The 20,431-nt window shown below is 46.9% G+C and overlaps 1 protein-coding gene across 2 annotated transcripts in view; it reads right to left on the bottom strand.

Annotated features, from left to right (window-relative positions):
- Nucleotides 1-556: 556 nt before the first annotated feature.
- The window catches only part of KIAA0232 (KIAA0232 ortholog), a 438,560-nt gene continuing 418,685 nt past the window's right edge, over nt 557-20,431 (bottom strand). For both annotated transcript variants that reach the window (XM_086964120.1, XM_086964119.1), the window contains exon 9: nt 557-3,259. In XM_086964120.1, coding sequence (XP_086820246.1) covers nt 3,080-3,259 — 180 coding nt within the window. In that variant the 3' untranslated portion in view covers nt 557-3,079. The remainder of the gene's footprint in view (nt 3,260-20,431) is intronic.

Here is a 20,431-nt window from a genome sequence, read left to right as displayed (position 1 = left end):
ACAGAAGGGGAAACACTTATTTGAGAATAAAAGTGTGAAAATGAACCTTCTACACCAAAGCTTAAATCATGTTTCTAAAACAGACGTCAGTCCAGGCATGACACACGATTCATGATGCAGTCCGTAGCAAGTTCTTTCATTGCTTGTACAATCTTGTACCTTTAGCTAGCTATGACAACCTGTCTCTGTGAAGATATGGGGCACATTTTTGAAAATGGATCATTCAATCTTTAACAGAAAACAACATTACTGCAGATGCATATCTGTTAAGTGTTTTTATGTAGCCTCACCATACAACAACATTACTACCGCAATAAGAAAACATGACGTCCGGTGGAAAAGATCAAAGTACTAGAGTCTCCAAAGTATTTATAACGAGGCCACTTTTTTTTTTTTTAGAGCATTTATTTTCTGGTCCTTCCATTAGTTAACGCATTTTCTTAATAAAAATTGTAGGTTTTTTTTGTATTTATAAGTTTTTTTTTAAACCGCTCTGTTCATGAAAAGTAATGACATGGTATTCTGTGAAAACATCTTAAGAAAAACAAAAAGCATGACCATTTTACAATGTTTTATTCAGTGTTAAGTAACTTCACAAGAAAACAAAATCAGTTACTCTCTTGTACGTGAAATCAGAGCAATACAACCACTTGAAGTAAAACTGAATTTCAGCCCAGGAATGGAAAACTGATAATCTCAGTGCTATGGATATGCAATGCGCTTCATACCACAGTGCGTTCAGCGTTTTGCCAACTTTTAATGAATGTGCCTTATCCATACTGAAAAAAACTACGTAAAATCACACCAACTCGGACATATTCTGAACTTTAGTTGTTTAGCTCTGGAACAGTGAAGACATAATACGCTATTACCCAGGCTCATTTATATTTTCTTTAAATTTTACACTGATCTTCAACAAGTCTGCCAAGGTTTACACAGAATTTAACAAAGAATGGTTTCTTTGCCATTTGTTAAGCCCTTTCCTCCGTAGGAAATAGTTATACATAAAGTAAAATGAACTGAATGCTGTTCGAAATGCATTCCACTTCATTCTACAAGGTCTTCATTTTGGTGATTTTCAGAAATTGAACTTTTAATTGTTACTACATTTATCTTAACAAAGACTATCCCTCCCTCAGTGCAGATTCTAACCATCACTTTAGGAAGCTCCAGAGGAAACGAAACATAAAAAGCCTACAAATAAATAATTATAAAAAGAAAATGTAAAGAGTCAAAAATGCTGTACGGATTGAAACCCGAGAGCAATGTACTGACTGTATACGCTGAAAACATAGCCACAGTAACTATCAGGTGTGTCAGTCTCAGGGTTTCAATAGGAAGTAAATGTTCATTCTGGCAAGATTTTCTTTTTAACCAGATGATATTTTTTTAGATCATTTACATCAGAAAGGCAACACAATCCCAATACTCCACTTGAGTCACCTCAGGGTAAAGAGTATTCCTGATTAATACACATAGTGTTAAAGCCTACCACATTTTTTCTCTTCACTCAAACGTTGCATGTTTTATACTGCATGCTTACAGCACAGAATTACTATTTTCTGTGTTTGTTTGAAAGGGCACAACTCCAAAAATCAAGACGCAGATGACCCGTTTGGGCCAATACACATTGTAAAGCCTGTTAAACTCAAATGCCTCGCTACATGTTATTGCCCTAAAATTAAGCATATCAGCTTTTTCCAAGTCATTTCTAACTTTCTATAATTCTTGATGTTAGAAGAGACATGTTGCAGTTGTATAGAATAACAGTTTATAACATTTTGAATCCTTAATATTTGAAATATTGCTTCTCCAGACAGACATTTTGCATAATGAGTTTAAAGTGTGTTTTAGACTAACGATTATACCTCAATGTCTTCGGACTGCTCTAGTTTTGAGGAAAAATATTTTTTAAAACAAGGCGCAAACATGAAAATTACTACTGCAATCATACATTTTGAAATTACTTCTTTACTGCATCCTTGGCTGCGCAACGCACCACACATACTCAACTTTTCTGTAACATTCTCTCAAGCACAAATTAACTACGAGATTTAGTTAAGTACAATCACAACAGCAGCTAACTGCAGGAGCCTCAGGATTTTTCAAAAGAATCAATGACTACTGCATACATATATATATTTTTTTTAACCTAAAACACCCCAAGCACTGCAGATATTTTGAGTCATTCCAGAAGGCCATAAAGACGAAGTACTTTTGTAGCTTATTTAAATGCAACCCCTTTGCAATTAGGTATGATGCACCCATACCATGCACAAGATTCTAGACAATCCACATATACCACTCTAATAATTTAACCTTCTTAACCAATTATTTTATCTTACTACAGGCTACAAACTAACAGGAGAAATAAAGAGAAAGTCGCTATCACCCAAAAGATGAAAACCTAGGCTGCTCCAGTTAGCAGAATTTCAAACCATAGGGCCTTCCATAAAGAGACATGGGTGTGGGAGACTGGAGAGAAGAGAGTAGGAGAATTGTTAGGAGCGAAAACACAGTATTCTTCAAGTCTCTAAAGCACAACCCTGTTGTTCCTACCTCAAAGTTACATGACAGACTTTGATGAACACTCATTCAGGTTTCTTCTGCATTCAGAAAGGCACTGATAAATTACAGTGTTAAGTATTTATCTCTCGTTTCTTTAGAGAAGTCTAAATATGGCAAGGGCTAAAAATCTCTGAACAGCAGAAGTTGCCATCTACGACAATATCAATGAATGCTAAAGCTACAGTTACAAATGAAGGTAACCGGAGCAGAGATGCAAATTAGCAGTGATACTACAAAGACAAGCACATGCACGCTCATTCTTAAGACAATACAGTCTAACCTATTTCAAACTGTCATGTATTCAATAGTTTGTCAAATAAAACAGATGTCAACAGGATTGTCTTCAACTATGAAATAAGCGAGAAGTGAAAGATAAATACACATCTGAATCAGTTAACTGAAGAGGAAACAAAAGCAGTTGGTTTAGAGTTAACAGGCTGCCAATAATAGTTTTCCATCTCATTACTGTTAAACCAATAGATACAACTACTACTACTCTTATTATGCAGCTTTATAGATGAGTTCTTGAAAAAAGGTCTTCTTCGGAAGGAGGAGCCCATTCAATTCTGCCTTCAGAAACGGTATCGTCCGAACCAGAACTCTCGCTGGAATAGATTTTCCCCTGAAAACCATTTTTTTTCCCTCCAACAATTTGCTCTTCTTTATAAAGGACTTCACCAATAGAAGACACCTGGAGAGAAAAACAATAACGTTGGATAGAAATGCTAGTTTAATTATGCCTGCAATTACTTCAACATACACATTCCATTTGCATTTCATTTTAAATCTAGCCTACAATAAAAATATAAAGGGATGTGGAATTCCTATAGACTGACACCCGGGACGTATTATTTGGCGTGAAGGGCAACAAGTTTTTATGTGCATTTTGTCCTTGGGACAAGTGGGCCCATCCCACCACCACAAACCAATTGGCTGCCAGTTTTAGTACCACATTATGGATCAGCGAATGCCATTGTCTACAGTTAAGGTAATAAGTGTGTCCATGTATTCATGCTGTTCCAACTTTTATTTATGGTTCATTAATGCAAATCCTTTATTATTGGGGTGTGCACTAAAAGTAAATGTTGTAAGCTCGGCCTGCACTACTGACAGTGGTTCCAGTATAAATGTGTACACACGTTTTCAAAGTTTAGTAATGTGAGGCTATGTATAATGCTCTCTGATTATATGCAAATATTTGCAGAAGTTCTAAAGCAAGAGTGGTGATTCTTTGCTTTCAAAATAAAATGTGCACAATTAAATGCAAGTAGGAAAAAAAACATTTTGCTAAACTACTGTAAGATTTTAGGTAGCATATCTTTGCAGCATCATTTAGTAACATGTTGAAGTATGATTACATTTCCCAAACATATTCATAATGGAAAATCAGTGTAACCAGTTTGAATAAGATTATGGGTTTACAAAAATAAACAAGCATTGGCAAAGCCAGTAGGTCTGAAACTGGTGGTCATCCTTTTAGTTTTGTCAATGCGAGACTTGTTTTGGCATGGTTTCTGTAAAACCTTATCGGTGTGGGAGCTGCTGGGCCCTCGCTATTCTAACAAGCATTGGCATAAGCAAAAATTGTTTTTGGTCTCAAAAAGCACACATTGCCACAGCGGATCTGGGCACTGAACACACTTTGTGTGCCAATATGCTCCTTGTAAAAGAGCAGAATATGGTCACTCACAGTGAAGGGGAGACACAGAGAGAGAGACAGAGAGAGACAGAGAGAGAGACAGAGAGAGAGACAGAGAGAGAGACAGAGAGAGAGACAGAGAGAGAGAGACAGAGAGAGAGAGAGACAGAGAGAGAGAGAGACAGAGAGAGAGAGAGACAGAGAGAGAGACAGAGAGAGAGGATGTTATTACACACAAAAGATCATGGTTAACGCCAGGCCTAATTAGAGGCCCAATTATTAAAGAAAGTCTCAAAAGTGCATCCATGGTATATATCCTTGCATTAAGTGCACATACACTTTCCGTGTATTCACACACATTTACAGAAGCAGGCCTAGAAATAGTACTCCTAGAAAATATTTGTGAACTGCATTTTAGCATGAGCACATGTGCATGGGTAGATTTGTTCATGTGAACATCTGAATGTTTCAAGTTCACTTTTCTTCCACCCACTTTTTTCCCAACCCTGGAAAAAGGTTTATGTCTGACACAGTCGGGAGTTAATGTCCAAACTTTTTCAGTATGGGAAAAGATTAGAAAAGCATTGGTGAAAACCCTTAAAACATGCAAGTTAGTAGGTTTGTAGTCTCAAAAGGGCATTCCAACCCTTGATCTATTGCTTACCACTACCTTCTGCCCCAGTATATAGACCTGCAGAAATGTAGCAACATAATGGAATTACTAGTATTCAAACCTTTCTATGGTACGAGCCCTGGCACAATTAGAGAGGCGATACCAGAAATCTTGTATAATGACATTTCTGCCATAATTTGTCGCCGCATTACATGGCACAAAAGGGACAAGTGGATTTTGTTACAGGACAAGTAGATTTATGAAGCAACCTGCCCCATGGACAAGTAGACATTTTATTAAATTCCACAACCTTGTTAGAAGAAACTGCGTTTTTCCAATGCTTAATACAAACAGAGCCCACTCAACATTACCCCCCTCCCCCCACCAACAGCGGCTCTGCTGACTGTCAACACACCAAAAGTAGGCTGCGGAACGGCATCTATATATCATTGGAGCATGACAAGATGCAAAGTAATTCAGTATATAGTTTTGTCTGTTCACTGCGGTAAGTTTGTTTATCCACTAACAAAGGGCCATGGCCCCAGTGGAGCGCCACCAGCTTCTTCACTAGGAGAAGGGCTAGGGCTTGGAGTTTGTGGTTAGCATGTGGAATCTTTTGCACCCACCCAAGGAGTCCACTGAGTGATGGCATTTGAATAGGTAAATCAATTATCTTTTGCACTGTATTAACACATTTGTCCAGTAATCCTGAATTTTAGCACCAACGCATGCAAGTTGCAAAAATCAGCATCTTCCTTCCCGCATTGTTCTCACCTCGAGTCGACTTCAGTCCCCATCTGTGTAGTGCAAGCAGGGAGTAGTACTTCTATGCAGATATCTGTAGTGAATTAATCACAATCTGCTGCAGGGTAATAGTTCTCCCTTCTATGAGCAGCAATATGCCCCCAGCTGGTCAGTAAGAGGAGTCTCTAAGTCAGCACCCCATCCATCTCTAGCTAGCCAGGTAGTGCCTGTTGTATGTCTCTATATATTGATTAGATGAGCTTAAAAATGTGCCGGGACATGACTAGGGCTTCAAATGGTTTAAAAGCTTCCAGATCATGTGAAAGTGAGTCGTAGGTCGTCTAAATGTTAGTTTTCTTCTGTGTTATAACATTTTCTTTTGCGGAGTAAGCTTGCTCGCACTCTGATGGAGTCTATAGTGATGAATGCATTGTTTTCATAGAGATCACCCCATGTGTGTATGTTTATTTTATTTGGGAGTGAGCTTTTAGCTCTACAGTCATATCAAAGAGCGGTTGTGACAGCACTGAAATGTTCATCCTACATGATAGTGTTACTAGAGCTTTCTGTTTGAGCCTTTCACAACCTTTCACAGTACAATGGAGTCTCGGATTTAAATTAGGATTGTGCAAACCATATAGCATCCTTCATGGGAACTGGAAGTGCTATATCCATTTCTACAGTGAGGTGGGCAGAGTCATTTGTGGGATGAAACTGGCAGTGCGCAATTTTTTGTATTTTTAAGGAGAGTGGTAACCAAATTCAATATGACACCATTCCCATCAGCTTTCCCAGGCAAAAAGGTCAGAAAGAAAGATGTTAAATCAGTCAGTACATTAGATCCCTCTAAATCTGCATGTCACAATCTCGCAATGCACTAGAAGAATAACTATTTAACTTCAATATCACTCTTTCTGAGGGATATTCTCAACAGCAGATCCCTCACTGTGGGACTATTTAAAGCAGTACTCTTGCACGCTGGTAGGTGGAGTCGCGAGTCATGCAGATCGGCACAGATGTTGTTTAAGTACCGCCCAACGCACACCGATGCAGAGCCCATCAGCAGACTGGCATGACATGCGTCCAGATCTCTGGATTGGGACCTTTTCAGATGGAAAAGAATCCAGTTCTCAGAACAGAGGTGAGCGGGTTGGTGATTAACCTGTGTTTAGGTAGAGTATCCACTAGAAATATCATCACTGCAAGTATCTTGTTCTTTTGATGGAAACTTCTAGCTGGAGATTCATTACCTTGTGAATAGATCACATAGCAGCACCTCCCGCAGCTGGTTGGTGGGTCTGTGAAGTAGTTAAGACCAAAAATCAATCAAAATTGTCATCTCATCAGGTGATTTAAATAAAGAGCGGCGATCTAGCAGACGCAAAATAGCCGAAAGAACTGACAAATAGCCTTTTACAATGCCCAAAACAAATTATTGATGGGCCATGGAGAAAACAGATAACAAAACGCCAGACAATTTAGCGGATCAATTTGGCGGGTGCTACACCAATCGCAAAAAACACTAGAGAGACTGTAGAGGTTATTTAGAGTGGGGACCTGTCCTCCACGGTACTATATCAATAATCAAGAGAGGTACCCTCATAAAAGGAAGAGAAAAAGGGACTTTTCGTCAAATACCTTGCAAAATCAGAAAATAAAAATGTATTTTCATAAAACCCTCACCCACCCGGGTTGTCCCATGGTGGCATGCTTCAGCATTGGGTTCATCCCTGCCCTCTACGGACAGGGGCGTGCTACTACCAACAATTACGTGGGAGCACTTTAATATCAATTATAGGGGGGGTTCCCTATACACCTAAAACTTATGATAAATTTCGAAAAAGGAGTGGGTTTATTTAATAGAAGTGAAAAAAGTTTAAAAATACCAAATTTGTGGGTCCAAAAACACATTTTATTCCAAACCCCAAAGAAAGTATACTAAAATCTGGGGACGTGTGGTAAAGCCCTAGGCATCAGTACCTTTTGTTCCCATGTGGTCAACTAGTTGCATGCCTCTCCCCAAGGCATTTAGGCCAGACATAGATGGAAAATGATGTTCCCACTCCGAGTGTTTCAATAAACACAAAATATAAAGAAGTGAAAAGTTACAGCACCTTATTGGCCTGCATCTAAATATCAAAATAACATAATGTGCCCATCATTAGGCCCCATGAGTCCATCGGTGAGTATGAGGAGGGACGCCTTTAGTCAAACCTCTGCCAAAGCTACTCCCTCTCAGTAAACCTGACCGTGCTCGACCGTGGCTCCGATAGGGAGTTTGTCTGGGTTGGTTCCCTGCTTGTATTTTGCTCATGTAGGGCATCGTCCAACTTTGTAATCTTCCAGTCCAGTTCCCTACGGATACCCACCGACTGGCCCAGGCTGTGTTTCCTCACCACCACCTTAAAGGCCTCCCATTCTGGTCACTGGTTAGAGGCCATCCCATGGTTGGTGGGGAAGTATAGAGCGACCTGGTCCACCAAGGAGGCTCGGAAGATAACATCTGCAAGAGCTGCTGAGTGGAGCCTCTAAGTAGGTATTGGAGGGCGCTCCTTTAAACTGTGGTTGGACAGGGTGCAACCCAGATACTGTGTGAGAGTTACGTAAATACTCAATGCTGTGGAGCACACAAAGCAGTAAATTCTGGTGTGAACTTTGTATGGGCCAGAGTAGTACGAGTAATTTGTCTGGAATGTGTTGGGTGTGCCAAGTGTCCTCCATGTCCCAATGAGTCATCCAGCTTCCCAGGACTGCAGCCTCTCTGTGAGCAGTAGCGGAGCCCCTTACACAGACTCCAACTAGCTAATATTGCATTTCATCTCTATCCGGAGGACACCCATCTTTCCATAAAAATTTCAACTCTAGAAGATGTAATTCACTTATAGGATACTCTTAAAAAACCCAAACAGGAACCATCATGCCTTTCAATCACTTAAAGCTAAATCCAATGATTACTGAATTCCTTCTAATCTCTCCCCTCATAATAAGCCTCAAACTGAAAGCTTGATCCGATGCCTTGATGTACTCAATTGCACTCACAAAATCATTAACTGCACCACATCCCTTGGTATAACTCACAAAAACTTAAACATGCATACAAATATCAACTCCAAAGCCAAAAGCTCATATCAACCTAGGACTCCTAAAAAAATATCAAACCATTCATACTGCCAACTGACTTTCAAAATATTGTTTAGGTGCTTGTAATATCTATGGTAATGGGATTTTAGCCAATTGGCTACCGATTGAAGCCCGATGCATTCGTAGAGTGGCTTGCATCACTCATAAGGCACTTCATCTTTGGGCCCCTAAATTCCTGGCCTGCAAACTTGCCTGTTCTGGAGTAGCCGTGCCCTATGAAGCTTGGACACCCTATTCCCTGAACTGCATGGACTAACGAAAGAGCTCCCACTCATGCTCCTTTACTGGAAATACTACAAGGAATTCCCAACCTCCGGAGATTTGCAAAAACCTCTCCCTTTATTACTTCAAGAAGAGTGTTCAATCCTTTCTGCTTTAAAGATACTTATTGAACTGACCTATAGCTATCCTTAGCATCCCCTCTGGATAATGAACTGACTCGTCTCTCTGTCTCCTTATCTCGCCATTGAAAAGGTGCTCTCCAGTTGTACTTATAATACTCAGAACTGCCTCTACTGTATCGAACCACTGTGAATTTTCTCCGCACTCAAAACTGCAACCTCTTATTACTTTGTATGCTGTGCAATGCTCAGACACCCCTGGGTCATGTACATGCTTTATAAAACTCTTCCTTGCCAATGGTATCCACCAATTAGCTGTGATGCTGCAAACTAAGGAAATCAGCAGACACCACTATTGTCAATGTTTTCCACTTGGAAGCAGCGATGCTGAAACACAAATAAATACACAGAAACCACATGTTAAGGGCCTATGGTGTCCAATCAGAAGCAGTCATCCTATTTCAAAAATGCAGTCAGATCATTGTTCTAGTTCAATAAATGATTTTTCAGATCAAAAGAAACATTAGCCTGCTTATCAACTTCACCACAAGGTTTCCTCTGTGCTAATGGTGCAGTTTAATTAAATGTAAGTCTCCCCCATTGGATGTCAGGCACATTCAAAAACGCATTACTACTGTCTACACCCTTATTCACATATCCTGCTGTTGTTCCTTTATGTAAGGAAACATGACTGACATTCCACACTGTTCCACCAATCACCTGTAATACATTCCTAAACACTTGGGTAACTGACAGAATCAGACCAACATGCGGATCTCTTTCCAACAACCCTTCTTTTCTTGAGTTGTACATGATCACAGAATATCACAAGCTGTTTACTGCTTGTGCCTCTTTTAGTATCCATATTAAGCTTAATTTTATTTTTGTAGCTCTCAACAGTTGTTCTTGCATTACGAAAATCAATTTAGAAACTGCTCCCCTTCTTATCCTTCCACCGCTATGGCACAATCTTAGTACTTTGTTTTCGTCCTCTTAACAACTCAAAGGGACTTACTAAAGTCCCTGAATTAGGAGGCAAGCAACATAGCTTGTAATGCTTTCCTCCAATTGGTTCCACCCTTGATAGCTAATTAAATATCCTCCTTTAATGCTCTGTTGAATCTCTAAACTTTTCCATTGGATTTAGGACGGAAAACAGAAATCCTTATGATTAATACCACATTTGGTGAAATAAAGTTGGGTATACACACTAAGAACAAGTTACTTACCTTCGGTAACGATATATCTGTAAGAAACATTAGTTAGTGTTAGATTCCTTACCTTAGAATATCCCCAGGCGTCAGTCTGGATCCGGAAACTTTTGCGTAGCAGTACCCCTGCGCGTCGGTAGGCGTCGTCTGCAGGCGTCCCCTGCGGCTCCGCGTCCGTCGTCGGCGTCGTGCGCCGTGATGACGTCGCTGGAGTACATAGACGCCGCCTCCGCGCGCTGACGTCAGTTCTTCTTTTTTCCGCGCCAGTGGACGCAGATCTGAAGAGCAGTACTCCGGTCTTTGACCAAGTTTTTCAATTGTTTTTTCCTCTACGGTGCCTGATAGGATGCCTGGGTTTAAGAATTGCGATGACTGTGAGCGCACGATGTCGGTCACAGACCATCACCGCCTCTGCCTCCGGTGTCTGGGCCCTGACCACGACGTGGACTCCTGCGTCGACTGCCGGGCCCTTACCAACAAGGCTAGGCGGGAGCGGTCCCGCAAGCTGCTGGAGCTCCGGGTGTCGGCAATAGTAGATACCTTTTTACCAATGGCATCGAGGCGTCTTCCGTCTCTGTCCGTTGGGATGGAGATCTGAGTTGAGGGGTTCCTAGCCCTCTTCTGCGCTGCTTGCGCGATGACTGAGTCCGTCTTTGCCTGGCCGATGAGGCAAGCAGGTGAAGAGGCGGGCGCCCTATATTTCTTGTCGACTCGCGGCAATACCGCTGGAGAAGAATTTGGTGTGGCCATTATCTTAAGCCCCTCCTTCCAGATAAAGTCTATGATGGGGATAGACCAACTTTGCCTTTGAGATAAAGTCTTAAAATCATAAAGAAAGCATTCATCTTGCTTTGCTTCCATTGAAACCAGAAATCTCTTGGTAGCTTTGTCCATAATTCTATGGAAGTTCGCTATATCCACCGGTGGTGACTCAGCCTTTGGTTGTTCATCCGGGGATGGTGTATCTGCTTGATAGTCTTCATACTCCGACGAGTCCGATCTATTCAACTCCCCTTCTTCATGAGTGTCCTCGTCCGAATTGTCATCATCCTGTTGGTGGGGAGATAATGGTGTGGTAGGCCGGGTATTCTGTGCCTCGTCAGCCCTATTAGATCTTGCGCCTTTATTCACTTGAGGCTGTGGGGAGGTAACCTGAGAGTCGCCCGACTCCGAAGGTGGGAAGCGGCGATAATAATCGCTCAGCATATATTGCAGATTCTCATAAAGTTCTATTGGCATCTGCATCCCTGGCGCAGGCGTGTTCACCAATGTAGGTGTCTGAATACGCTGTTCCTCATCATCTTGATCTTTGACATGTATCAGCAAGTCAGAAGGACTCTCAGCCGCTTGGAACATGTCATCGCCAGATTCTGCATCAGAATCCAATAGCCTGTCTGGCATTTGGAGTGGCGACAATGGCGTGGATTGAGATGACCTCTTTTGCAATAAAGCCGCAGTTGTGGCTGGAGATGGAAGAGGTATGGCAGCGCTCTTTGCTGACCATACTTGCAGGTCTGTACAAGACGACAACTTAGGTGTAGGTGGATTGTCTTGCAATTGTGGCAAATTCGAGCTCTGTGTCGTCGCTCTGGATGAAGGCTCTTTCGATTTCAGAGGTGGTGTAACCTTCGTCGACGAGGTGGATCTTGTCGTCGACGAGGGAGCCGTCGACGGAGCAGTCTTCATCGTCGACGGGGCCGTCGACGGGGCCGTCGACGGGGCAATTCTCACCTTCGTCGACGACGCTCTCGTCGACGCGTCCGTCGACGGGGTCTTTTTTGTCGTCGGTGGGTCCGTCGACGATATCTTTGTCGACGATGGCGTCGACGATAGCAAGGTCTTCTTCGTCGGCGGAGCAGCCGTCGACGACGATGAGGGTGTCTTCGTCGACTGTTTCAGTGTCGTCGATACCTTCCCGTCGACGAGAGGTGTGATAGCCTTCGTCGACGAAATGGGACGTATCTGAACATGAACAAAAGTTGGAGAGGAGGCTGAGGACATCACCATAGTCGATTTTGGTGAGGAGAAAGTCAACGTAGTAGTCACGGCGGAGGCAGCCTGACTGGAACTCGGCAGCGTTGATGGTGCCTTATGTCCAGGTCTCACAGGAGACACCAAAGACTCCGTTTTCTTCAAGCTTGGAAGCTTAACAGATTTCTCAGAGGATTTCTGAGCCTTAGAAGTAGAAGGCTCCCCAGTCTGGGAGGCGATTTGGTGTCTCGTCACCTTAGCCTTCGGAGTAGGCACAGCACCCTCAGCTCTCCTTTTCTTAGACCCCTTAGTAGACTCTGAGGCGAAACTTCCTACCTCAGAAACTGTGTCATCTTTGTTCTTAAGCTTCTGCAGCCACAGCAGTAGGCGACCCTCTCTGTCCCTGAGGGTTTTAGGTGAAAATTTTCGACAGATGCTACACTCCTTAACCTGATGGTCAGGATACAAACAGTAGATGCAGCGAGTGTGAGGATCTTCTTTAAACAGTCTCGCCTTTCCACACGAGTCACAGGCCCTGAAAAGGGACTTAGAAGTAGACATTGTAGTAGAAATAAACTCAATAGAAGAGAAGAAATGAGCAGAGCTCAGAGGGACTCCCTATCACACGACGTGCGGTAAAAAATCTGAGAGCCTGGGTCTCTGGGGAGAGCATGCTGGTGGGAGCTGTGGCCTGATTGGCTGCAGTTTGGTCCATACATAATGACATGGACAGGTTCTACTGTGGAAGTTTTCTTTTCTGTAGCTGGGGCTACTTTACTTCCTGGTTGGGTATATGGTTATTTATTATGTACTAAGGGTATATTTTACTACTTTTTTATGTACCGTGGGCTCCCACTCCGACGACGGGGAATGATTCAGGCATGTGAATCTATGAAAGACACCCCTAATACTGGAGAAGGGTGGGTTCGGTAAGGAATCTAACACTAACTAATGTTTCTTACAGATATATCGTTACCGAAGGTAAGTAACTTGTTCATCTGAAAGAAACACGTTAGTGTTAGATTCCTTACCTTAGAATACATACCCCAGCAATACCAACCCCGGTGGTGGGTCTGCGAACCAATACAAACTACACCAGAAAGTCCTGGAGGACAGAACGGCCAAAGAAGCCATCCCTCCGGACTTGGCTGTCCAGGCAGTAGTGCCTCGCAAAGGTGTGCAGCGAGGCCCACGTAGCCGCTTGGCAAATGTCCTGCAAGGGGACTCCCCGGCCCAGGGCAGTGGTAGCCGCCGTGGCCCGAGTGGAATGGGCCCTCAGCCCAACAGGAGGCTCCTTCCGAGCCAAAGAGTAGCACGCTTTGATGCAGAGGACGACCCATCGAGAGATGGTTCGTTTACAGACCGCCCGTCCCTTCTTCGCACCCACGTAGCCAACAAACAGTTGGTCATCCACCCGGAACTGGCGTGTGCGATCCATGTAAAATGAAAGCGCACGTTTTGGGTCCAGACGATGGAGCCGCTCTTCATCCTTTGAAGGATGCGGAGGCGGGAAGAAGGAAGGGAGGGTGATGGACTGCCCGATGTGAAAGGCCGAAACAACCTTGGGCAGGAAAGAAGGTCTAGTCCTCAGAACCACCTTATCAGGATGAATGGACAGGAAAGGAGGTTGGACAGAAAGAGCCTGGAGCTCACTCACTCTCCTGGCAGAGGTGATGGCAACCAGGAAAGCCGTCTTTAAAGTCAGGAGACGGAGAGGACAAGAATGAAGGGGCTCAAAGGGAGCACACATTAGAAAGGTTAGAACCAGGTTCAAATCCCACTGAGGCATCACAAACGGAACAGGTGGAAACATGTGAGTGATGCCTTTCAAGAATCGAGTTACAATCGGGGATTTGAACAAAGAAGGCTGATCAGGAAGCCTCAAAAAGGCTGAAAGGGCAGAAAGGTAGCCCTTGATAGTGCCCAGAGCAGAGCCCTGCTGGGCAAGAGAAAGAAGAAACAGAAGAACCTCCGAAAGAGGGGCAGAAAGAGGATCCACAGCCTTTGCTGTGCACCATGCCACAAATCTGTTCCACCGACAGGCGTATACCGACTTAGTGGAGGGACGCCTGGCTGCCAGAATAACATCACAGACTTCAGGAGGCAAGTCAAATGGCCTCAACTGCCGCCGCTCAATCTCCAAGCATGGAGGTGGAGACTGGACAGGTTCGGGTGGAAGACCGTCCCCTGCTGCTGCGACAGAAGGTCCTCCTGAAGGGGCAGGCGGATCGGGGGACCGACTGACATGCTGAGTAGCTCGGGATACCAGTATCTTCGAGCCCAGTCCGGAGCCACAAGGATAACTTGGGCCCGGTCGCGCCTGATCTTCTTCAGCACTCTGGGCAGAAGTGGTATAGGCGGAAAGGCGTATAACAGACCGCAACTCCACTCGCGCCGAAAGGCGTCGCCGTGCGAGTGCCGTCTTGGAAACTCCAACGCGCAGAACTGATGACATTGCGCGTTCTCTTCGGTGGCGAATAGATCTAACCAAGGCTCTCCCCATTGCAGAAAGATGCCTTGCGCCACGTCCGAGTTCAGACGCCATTCGTGATCCATCGAGCACCGACGGCTGAGTTCGTCCGCCCTGGCGTTCAGAGAACCTGCCAGGTGTTGAACCGTCAGAGTCACGCCCTGACGTTCCAGCCATTGCCAGAGGCGCAGAGCCTCCTGGCAAAGGGTCCACGACCCCACACCGCCCTGTTTGTTGCAGTACCACATGGCGGTGGTGTTGTCGGTGAACACCTGCACCACACTCCCGTTGACAAAGGGGAGGAATGCCTTCAGTGCCAGACGAATCGCCCGCAGCTCCAATAGGTTGATATGGAGCCGGGACTCCGCCGGAGACCAGATGCCTCTGATCTCTGCCTCTCCCAAGTGGCCACCCCAGCCCTGGAGGGACGCGTCCGTCACGACAACGTGCTCCGGTTGGGGAAGGGAGAGGGACTTGCCCCTGACCCAGTCGCGGTCCGTAAGCCACCACTGCAGTTGTCTCGCAGTGCCCTCCGAGATCAAGACGTGGTCGGACAAGTTGCCCTGATGCTGGGCCCACTGAAACTTCAGGTCCCACTGCAGAGCCCGCATCCGCCACCGAGCGTGATGCACCAGAAGGATGCAGGAAGCCATCAGTCCCAGCAGCCGCAGCGTCAACCTGACCGAAACCCGGGATGGCGGCTGAAAGATGGGAATCAAAGCCTGAATATCCCGAACCCGCCGTTCCGGAGGATAAACCCGAAACTGCGCCGAGTCCAGAACCGCTCCGATGAAAAGGAGCTTTTGAGAGGGACACAGGTGTGATTTCGGCACATTGATGGAGAACCCCAGGTCGTGCAAGAGGTCTGCCGTCATCTGAAGGTGGTGGACGACTGTCTGGGGCGAGCCCGCCTTCAACAACCAGTCGTCTAGGTAGGGGAAGACTGAAACCCCCAACCTGCGCAGATGGGCTGCGACCACCGCCATCACCTTTGTGAACACCCGTGGGGCGCTGGTAAGGCCGAAGGGGAGCACGATAAACTGAAAATGCTCCTGGCCTACCGTGAACCGCAGGTAACGCCGGTGGGCCGGCAGGACGGGGATGTGAAAATAGGCGTCCTGCAAGTCCAACGCTACCATCCAGTCTTGTGGGTCTAGAGCAGCCAAGACCTGAGCTAACGTCAACATCTTGAACTTCTCCTTCCGGAGGAAGCCGTTGACGTTCCTTAGATCCAAGATAGGACGTAGGCCCCCCTTGTCCTTCTTGGGCACCAGAAAGTAGTGGGAATAACAACCACGCCCTACTTCTGGCCCAGGAACGCGCTCGATGGCCCCCTTGGCCAAGAGGGCCGTAACTTCCTCCTGCAGAAGTGTCAAGTGGTCCCCCGACACACGGTGGTTCTGCGGTGGCATGGCTGGAGGAGAGGTCTCGAAGGGGAGGGAGTAGCCCCTTCGGACGATTTGCAGCACCCACCTGTCCGAAGTGATCGTGCGCCAGTGAGCGTGGTGATGGCGAACCCTGCCACCCACTGGCGTCACATGGGGCCGAAAGCACGGACTAGGAGGATTTTGGGGTAGATGCTGCGGGGGAGGGTGTGGTCTGACCCCGCCGCTGTCCCCGACCGCCACCACAGCGGTTTCCACGGCCGCCACCGCGTTGGAAAGATTGTTGCGGCGCGTGGCTGGCAGCACGTGTGGGGGCGCCCCTTCCTTGGCCACGAAAGGGACGAAACGAACCCGGTTGCTGACGCTGGGTCGAGAGACCCAAGGACTTGGCCGTGACCCTGGAGTCCTTGAAGCGTTCCAGCGCGTGGTCCGCTTTGTCACCGAACAGGTGACAGCCATCAAACGGCATGTCCATCAGGGTATTCTGGACATCAGCCGAAAAATTGGCGGATCTCAGCCAGGCGTGGCGACGAATCGCCACCGTCGTAGACATAGCTCTGCCCAGCGAGTCGGTCGTATCAAGACCACACCGAATTGAATATTTCGCTGCATCTCGGCCTTCAGCCACAGCTTGACCGAGCTTTGCCCGCACCTCCATGGGGCATTCTGGCAGCAGCTCCGCGACCGTATCCCACACAGAGTGGGTGTAGCGGCCCAAGAGGCAGGCGGTGTTGCAAGACCGCAGGCCCAAACTAATGGACGAGAAGACCTTTTTGCCAAACTGGTCATACCTCTTGGATTCCCGGTCGGGCGGGGCCGACGGGAATGCGGACTGGGAGGTCGAGGCCTGGATCACCAGACTCTCAGGAGTGGGGTGGGTAGACAGGTACTTGGGGTCGTCCGGACAAGGACGGTGGCGCCTGGCCACGTTCCGATCAACAGGCGCACCTGAAGCGGGCCTGGACCACGTGCCCAACAGAACGTCAGACAAGGCTTCATTAAACGGCAGCAGTGGCTCCAGTGGGCATGACTGCGGTTTGAAGACCTCGGTGAGGATGTTAGGCCTCACGGCCGCGACGGGGAGCTCAAGGTGTAAGGCCTTGGCAGCCCTCATCAGCACCACAGAATAGGCAGCTCCCTCCACCGATGCCACGGTTGGAGGAGAGATCAAACCAGGGTTAGGAGAGTCGTCCAAACCACTGGCATCCCCCAAGTCACCTGTCCAGTCCGGGTCATACTGGCACTCGCGAGCCAGAGGGTCCTCGGACCCCTCCCAACCTTCACCGTACTCCTCATCCTCTCCGTATTCGGAGTCAATGATGAAGACCGGCTCCTCGGGGTTCATGGGCCCCATCGGCGCCGGGACCGGCGTCGTGCGACGCCCGTCCGGCGCCGCGTCCGGCGTCGGAGAAGGTAAGGGGACGGCGCCGCCCGGAGCCGGCGTCGGAACCCCACCGCCGGCCGGAACCGGCAGTGGAGAACCGGCGCCGCGCGGGGGCGGCGTCGGGGGTAACCCCGATGGCAACGGCGCCGGGGAGGCCGGAAGACCAGCCGGCGCCGATCCCGAAGGCCCCTGCGGCGCCGGGGTCGGAGCCGTCGGCGGCGCCGGGGCCGGAGCACCCGACGGCGCCGAGGCAGGGACACCCGAACCGCTAGGGCCCCCAGACGGTAGCACTGGGCCCGAAGGCGCCGTAGGCCCCGTCGGAGAAGCGAGCGCCCTCATGGCCATGAGGAACGCCTCGATCTCCTCAGGCGTCGCGCCATGCCCAGGGACCGGAGGGTATGAGGCAGGCCGCGCCGGCGACTCTCGCGGAGCCGCGGGGTTGGGGTCACCCGAGCCCCCGGCCGCATCGCGCGAGCGTCGGGGGGAGTCGGGGGTACGATGACGACGCCCCGACTTCTTGTGCTTCTTACCTGATGAGCCTGACGAGTGGTGTCGACTTCCGGAGCGCCCGGCGCGGCTCCGCGACCGCTCCCTCGAACGCTCTCTCGACCTCCGGCCGGACCGGGACCGCTCCCGGTCCCGACGTGGGGCCGACACCCGGAGCTCCAGCAGCTTGCGGGACCGCTCCCGCCTAGCCTTGTTGGTAAGGGCCCGGCAGTCGACGCAGGAGTCCACGTCGTGGTCAGGGCCCAGACACCGGAGGCAGAGGCGGTGATGGTCTGTGACCGACATCGTGCGCTCACAGTCATCGCAATTCTTAAACCCAGGCATCCTATCAGGCACCGTAGAGGAAAAAACAATTGAAAAACTTGGTCAAAGACCGGAGTACTGCTCTTCAGATCTGCGTCCACTGGCGCGGAAAAAAGAAGAACTGACGTCAGCGCGCGGAGGCGGCGTCTATGTACTCCAGCGACGTCATCACGGCGCACGACGCCGACGACGGACGCGGAGCCGCAGGGGACGCCTGCAGACGACGCCTACCGACGCGCAGGGGTACTGCTACGCAAAAGTTTCCGGATCCAGACTGACGCCTGGGGATATTCTAAGGTAAGGAATCTAACACTAACGTGTTTCTTTCAGATAATACTGTCAGCCAACATCAGACAAATTCTTGTTGAATACCCTCTCTACAAAACAATTCATCCCAAAATTTACAATCATCTTAATTCTCTACCACCAGCATTACCTTAGAATTGAGGTGGTTAATTTTGAACCCTGCTACATGTCGGAAAATGAACCAGTTCTATCCTCAATTCCTGGAGAGAGGTGGAAGGAATGGATACAAAACCAAGAATATCAGCTGCAAAAAGGACAATTTTCACCTGTCTCCTCCTGGTTTCTGGACCTGTTATCTCTAAAATCGCAATCACATGTTCGTACAGTTGATCCATTGTTAAATCAAATACTGAGGTCGAGAGGGGGCACAGTGTCTTGTTCCCTGGCTAATGTTATAGGTTCTGAAAGGCGTGACCATATTCAGAGTCTGGAGGAGGATCCCATATAATTGGCCAAGATGAAAGACTTCATTTGGGGGACTGAAGTCTTTCCATCTACCGTTTTTGCTAAGAATTCCCCAACACTGTCAAATGCCTTTACTGCATTAAGAGGGAAGGAAGACCAGGGTTCTTGTGGTTGATGCCTTGTCGACTACAGTGAGGGCCAACCTGATGTGTCCGGTGACTAGTGTGTTTGTCGCTAATGAAAACCGAATGATAGTGAGATACTAAACTGGGCCAAACCCCCTTCAGCCTGGTGGTCAGGATCATAGTGAAAATCTGCATGTCCCTATTAAGAAAGGCTGTCAAACAACAGGACCTACCAGTCTGTTCCCGGTTTAGCAAAAACACGTAAGAGATTACATCAATGTCATTACCTCCCGGGAATGATGAAGAGTTGCAGATCGTAGTCAGATAGGGAAAATAATTACTGAGAACGTCTTATTAAAAAATAGAGAACCCATCAGGACCTATTGTTAGGAAACATTTAAATGTCTTGTACCACCTCTTCTACTGTTATTAATTGTACCAACTCATCTCGTAATGCTGTCTATCTTGGGAAAGCAGACTCTTGCCAGGTACATATCCTGCAACTGCACACAATACTGTTCTCTCATATAGAGGGCTATATAGTAATGTGAAAAAGTCTATAGAATATCTGCATCAGTTGTAAGGAGTTGACCCTCCTAGTCAGCCACTGGGTGTATATAATTCAATTTCCTCTGCATTTGTATTTTATGGGGGTAACAACCCTGTTCACTTGGGCCCTTTCTTATAATAGAATCTCTTTGTTTCTAAATGGTTGTCTGCCCGCATCTTTTGTCAATTATACCTCTAGTTCCACCCATGATCCAACACAAGGCTCTTTGTGTTTTACTACTGCCTTTGTTTTTGAACTAGTTCCAATGTGGCAATTTTCACTTCAAGCTTTAATCTGCAGGTCCAGACCATCCATAGGAATGTTGTGGTATACTTAAAGAGTTGGCCCCTGGAACATACATTCTTAAGGAAAGTGCAAGATGTATTGGTGAGCTTACATTTCTCAGTGAGCCACCCCAGCATAAGTGAAACAGAACTCGAACAACACTCAGCCCCATTCCAACTGGAACACCACTTTCTGAAACCTCAGAGCATTTATATATATATATATATATATATATATATATATATATATATATATATATATATATATATATATAATTACCTACTGGCGGTCGCCAGTAGGTAGTTATAGTTAGGATTTTTTTCAATGCAAAATCTCAACATTCTATTGGGAATAGCTTTGGCGCCAGTTGAGGAATCTGCCTGAAAATTTCCTCAAATTTGCCTCGCGGCGCTCCGGTCCTTCCCTGAAAGTTTGGGGGGGATTCGTCAAGCGGGGGCCGAGATAAAAGGGGGGTCCCAAAAT

The sequence above is a fragment of the Lissotriton vulgaris genome, chromosome 3_2 (genome assembly GCF_964263255.1).
Source record: "Lissotriton vulgaris chromosome 3_2, aLisVul1.2, whole genome shotgun sequence".
NCBI lineage: Eukaryota > Metazoa > Chordata > Amphibia > Caudata > Salamandridae > Lissotriton > Lissotriton vulgaris.
Note: the sequence above shows the minus strand (reverse complement) of the source record. Positions and strands in the feature narration are given on the sequence as shown.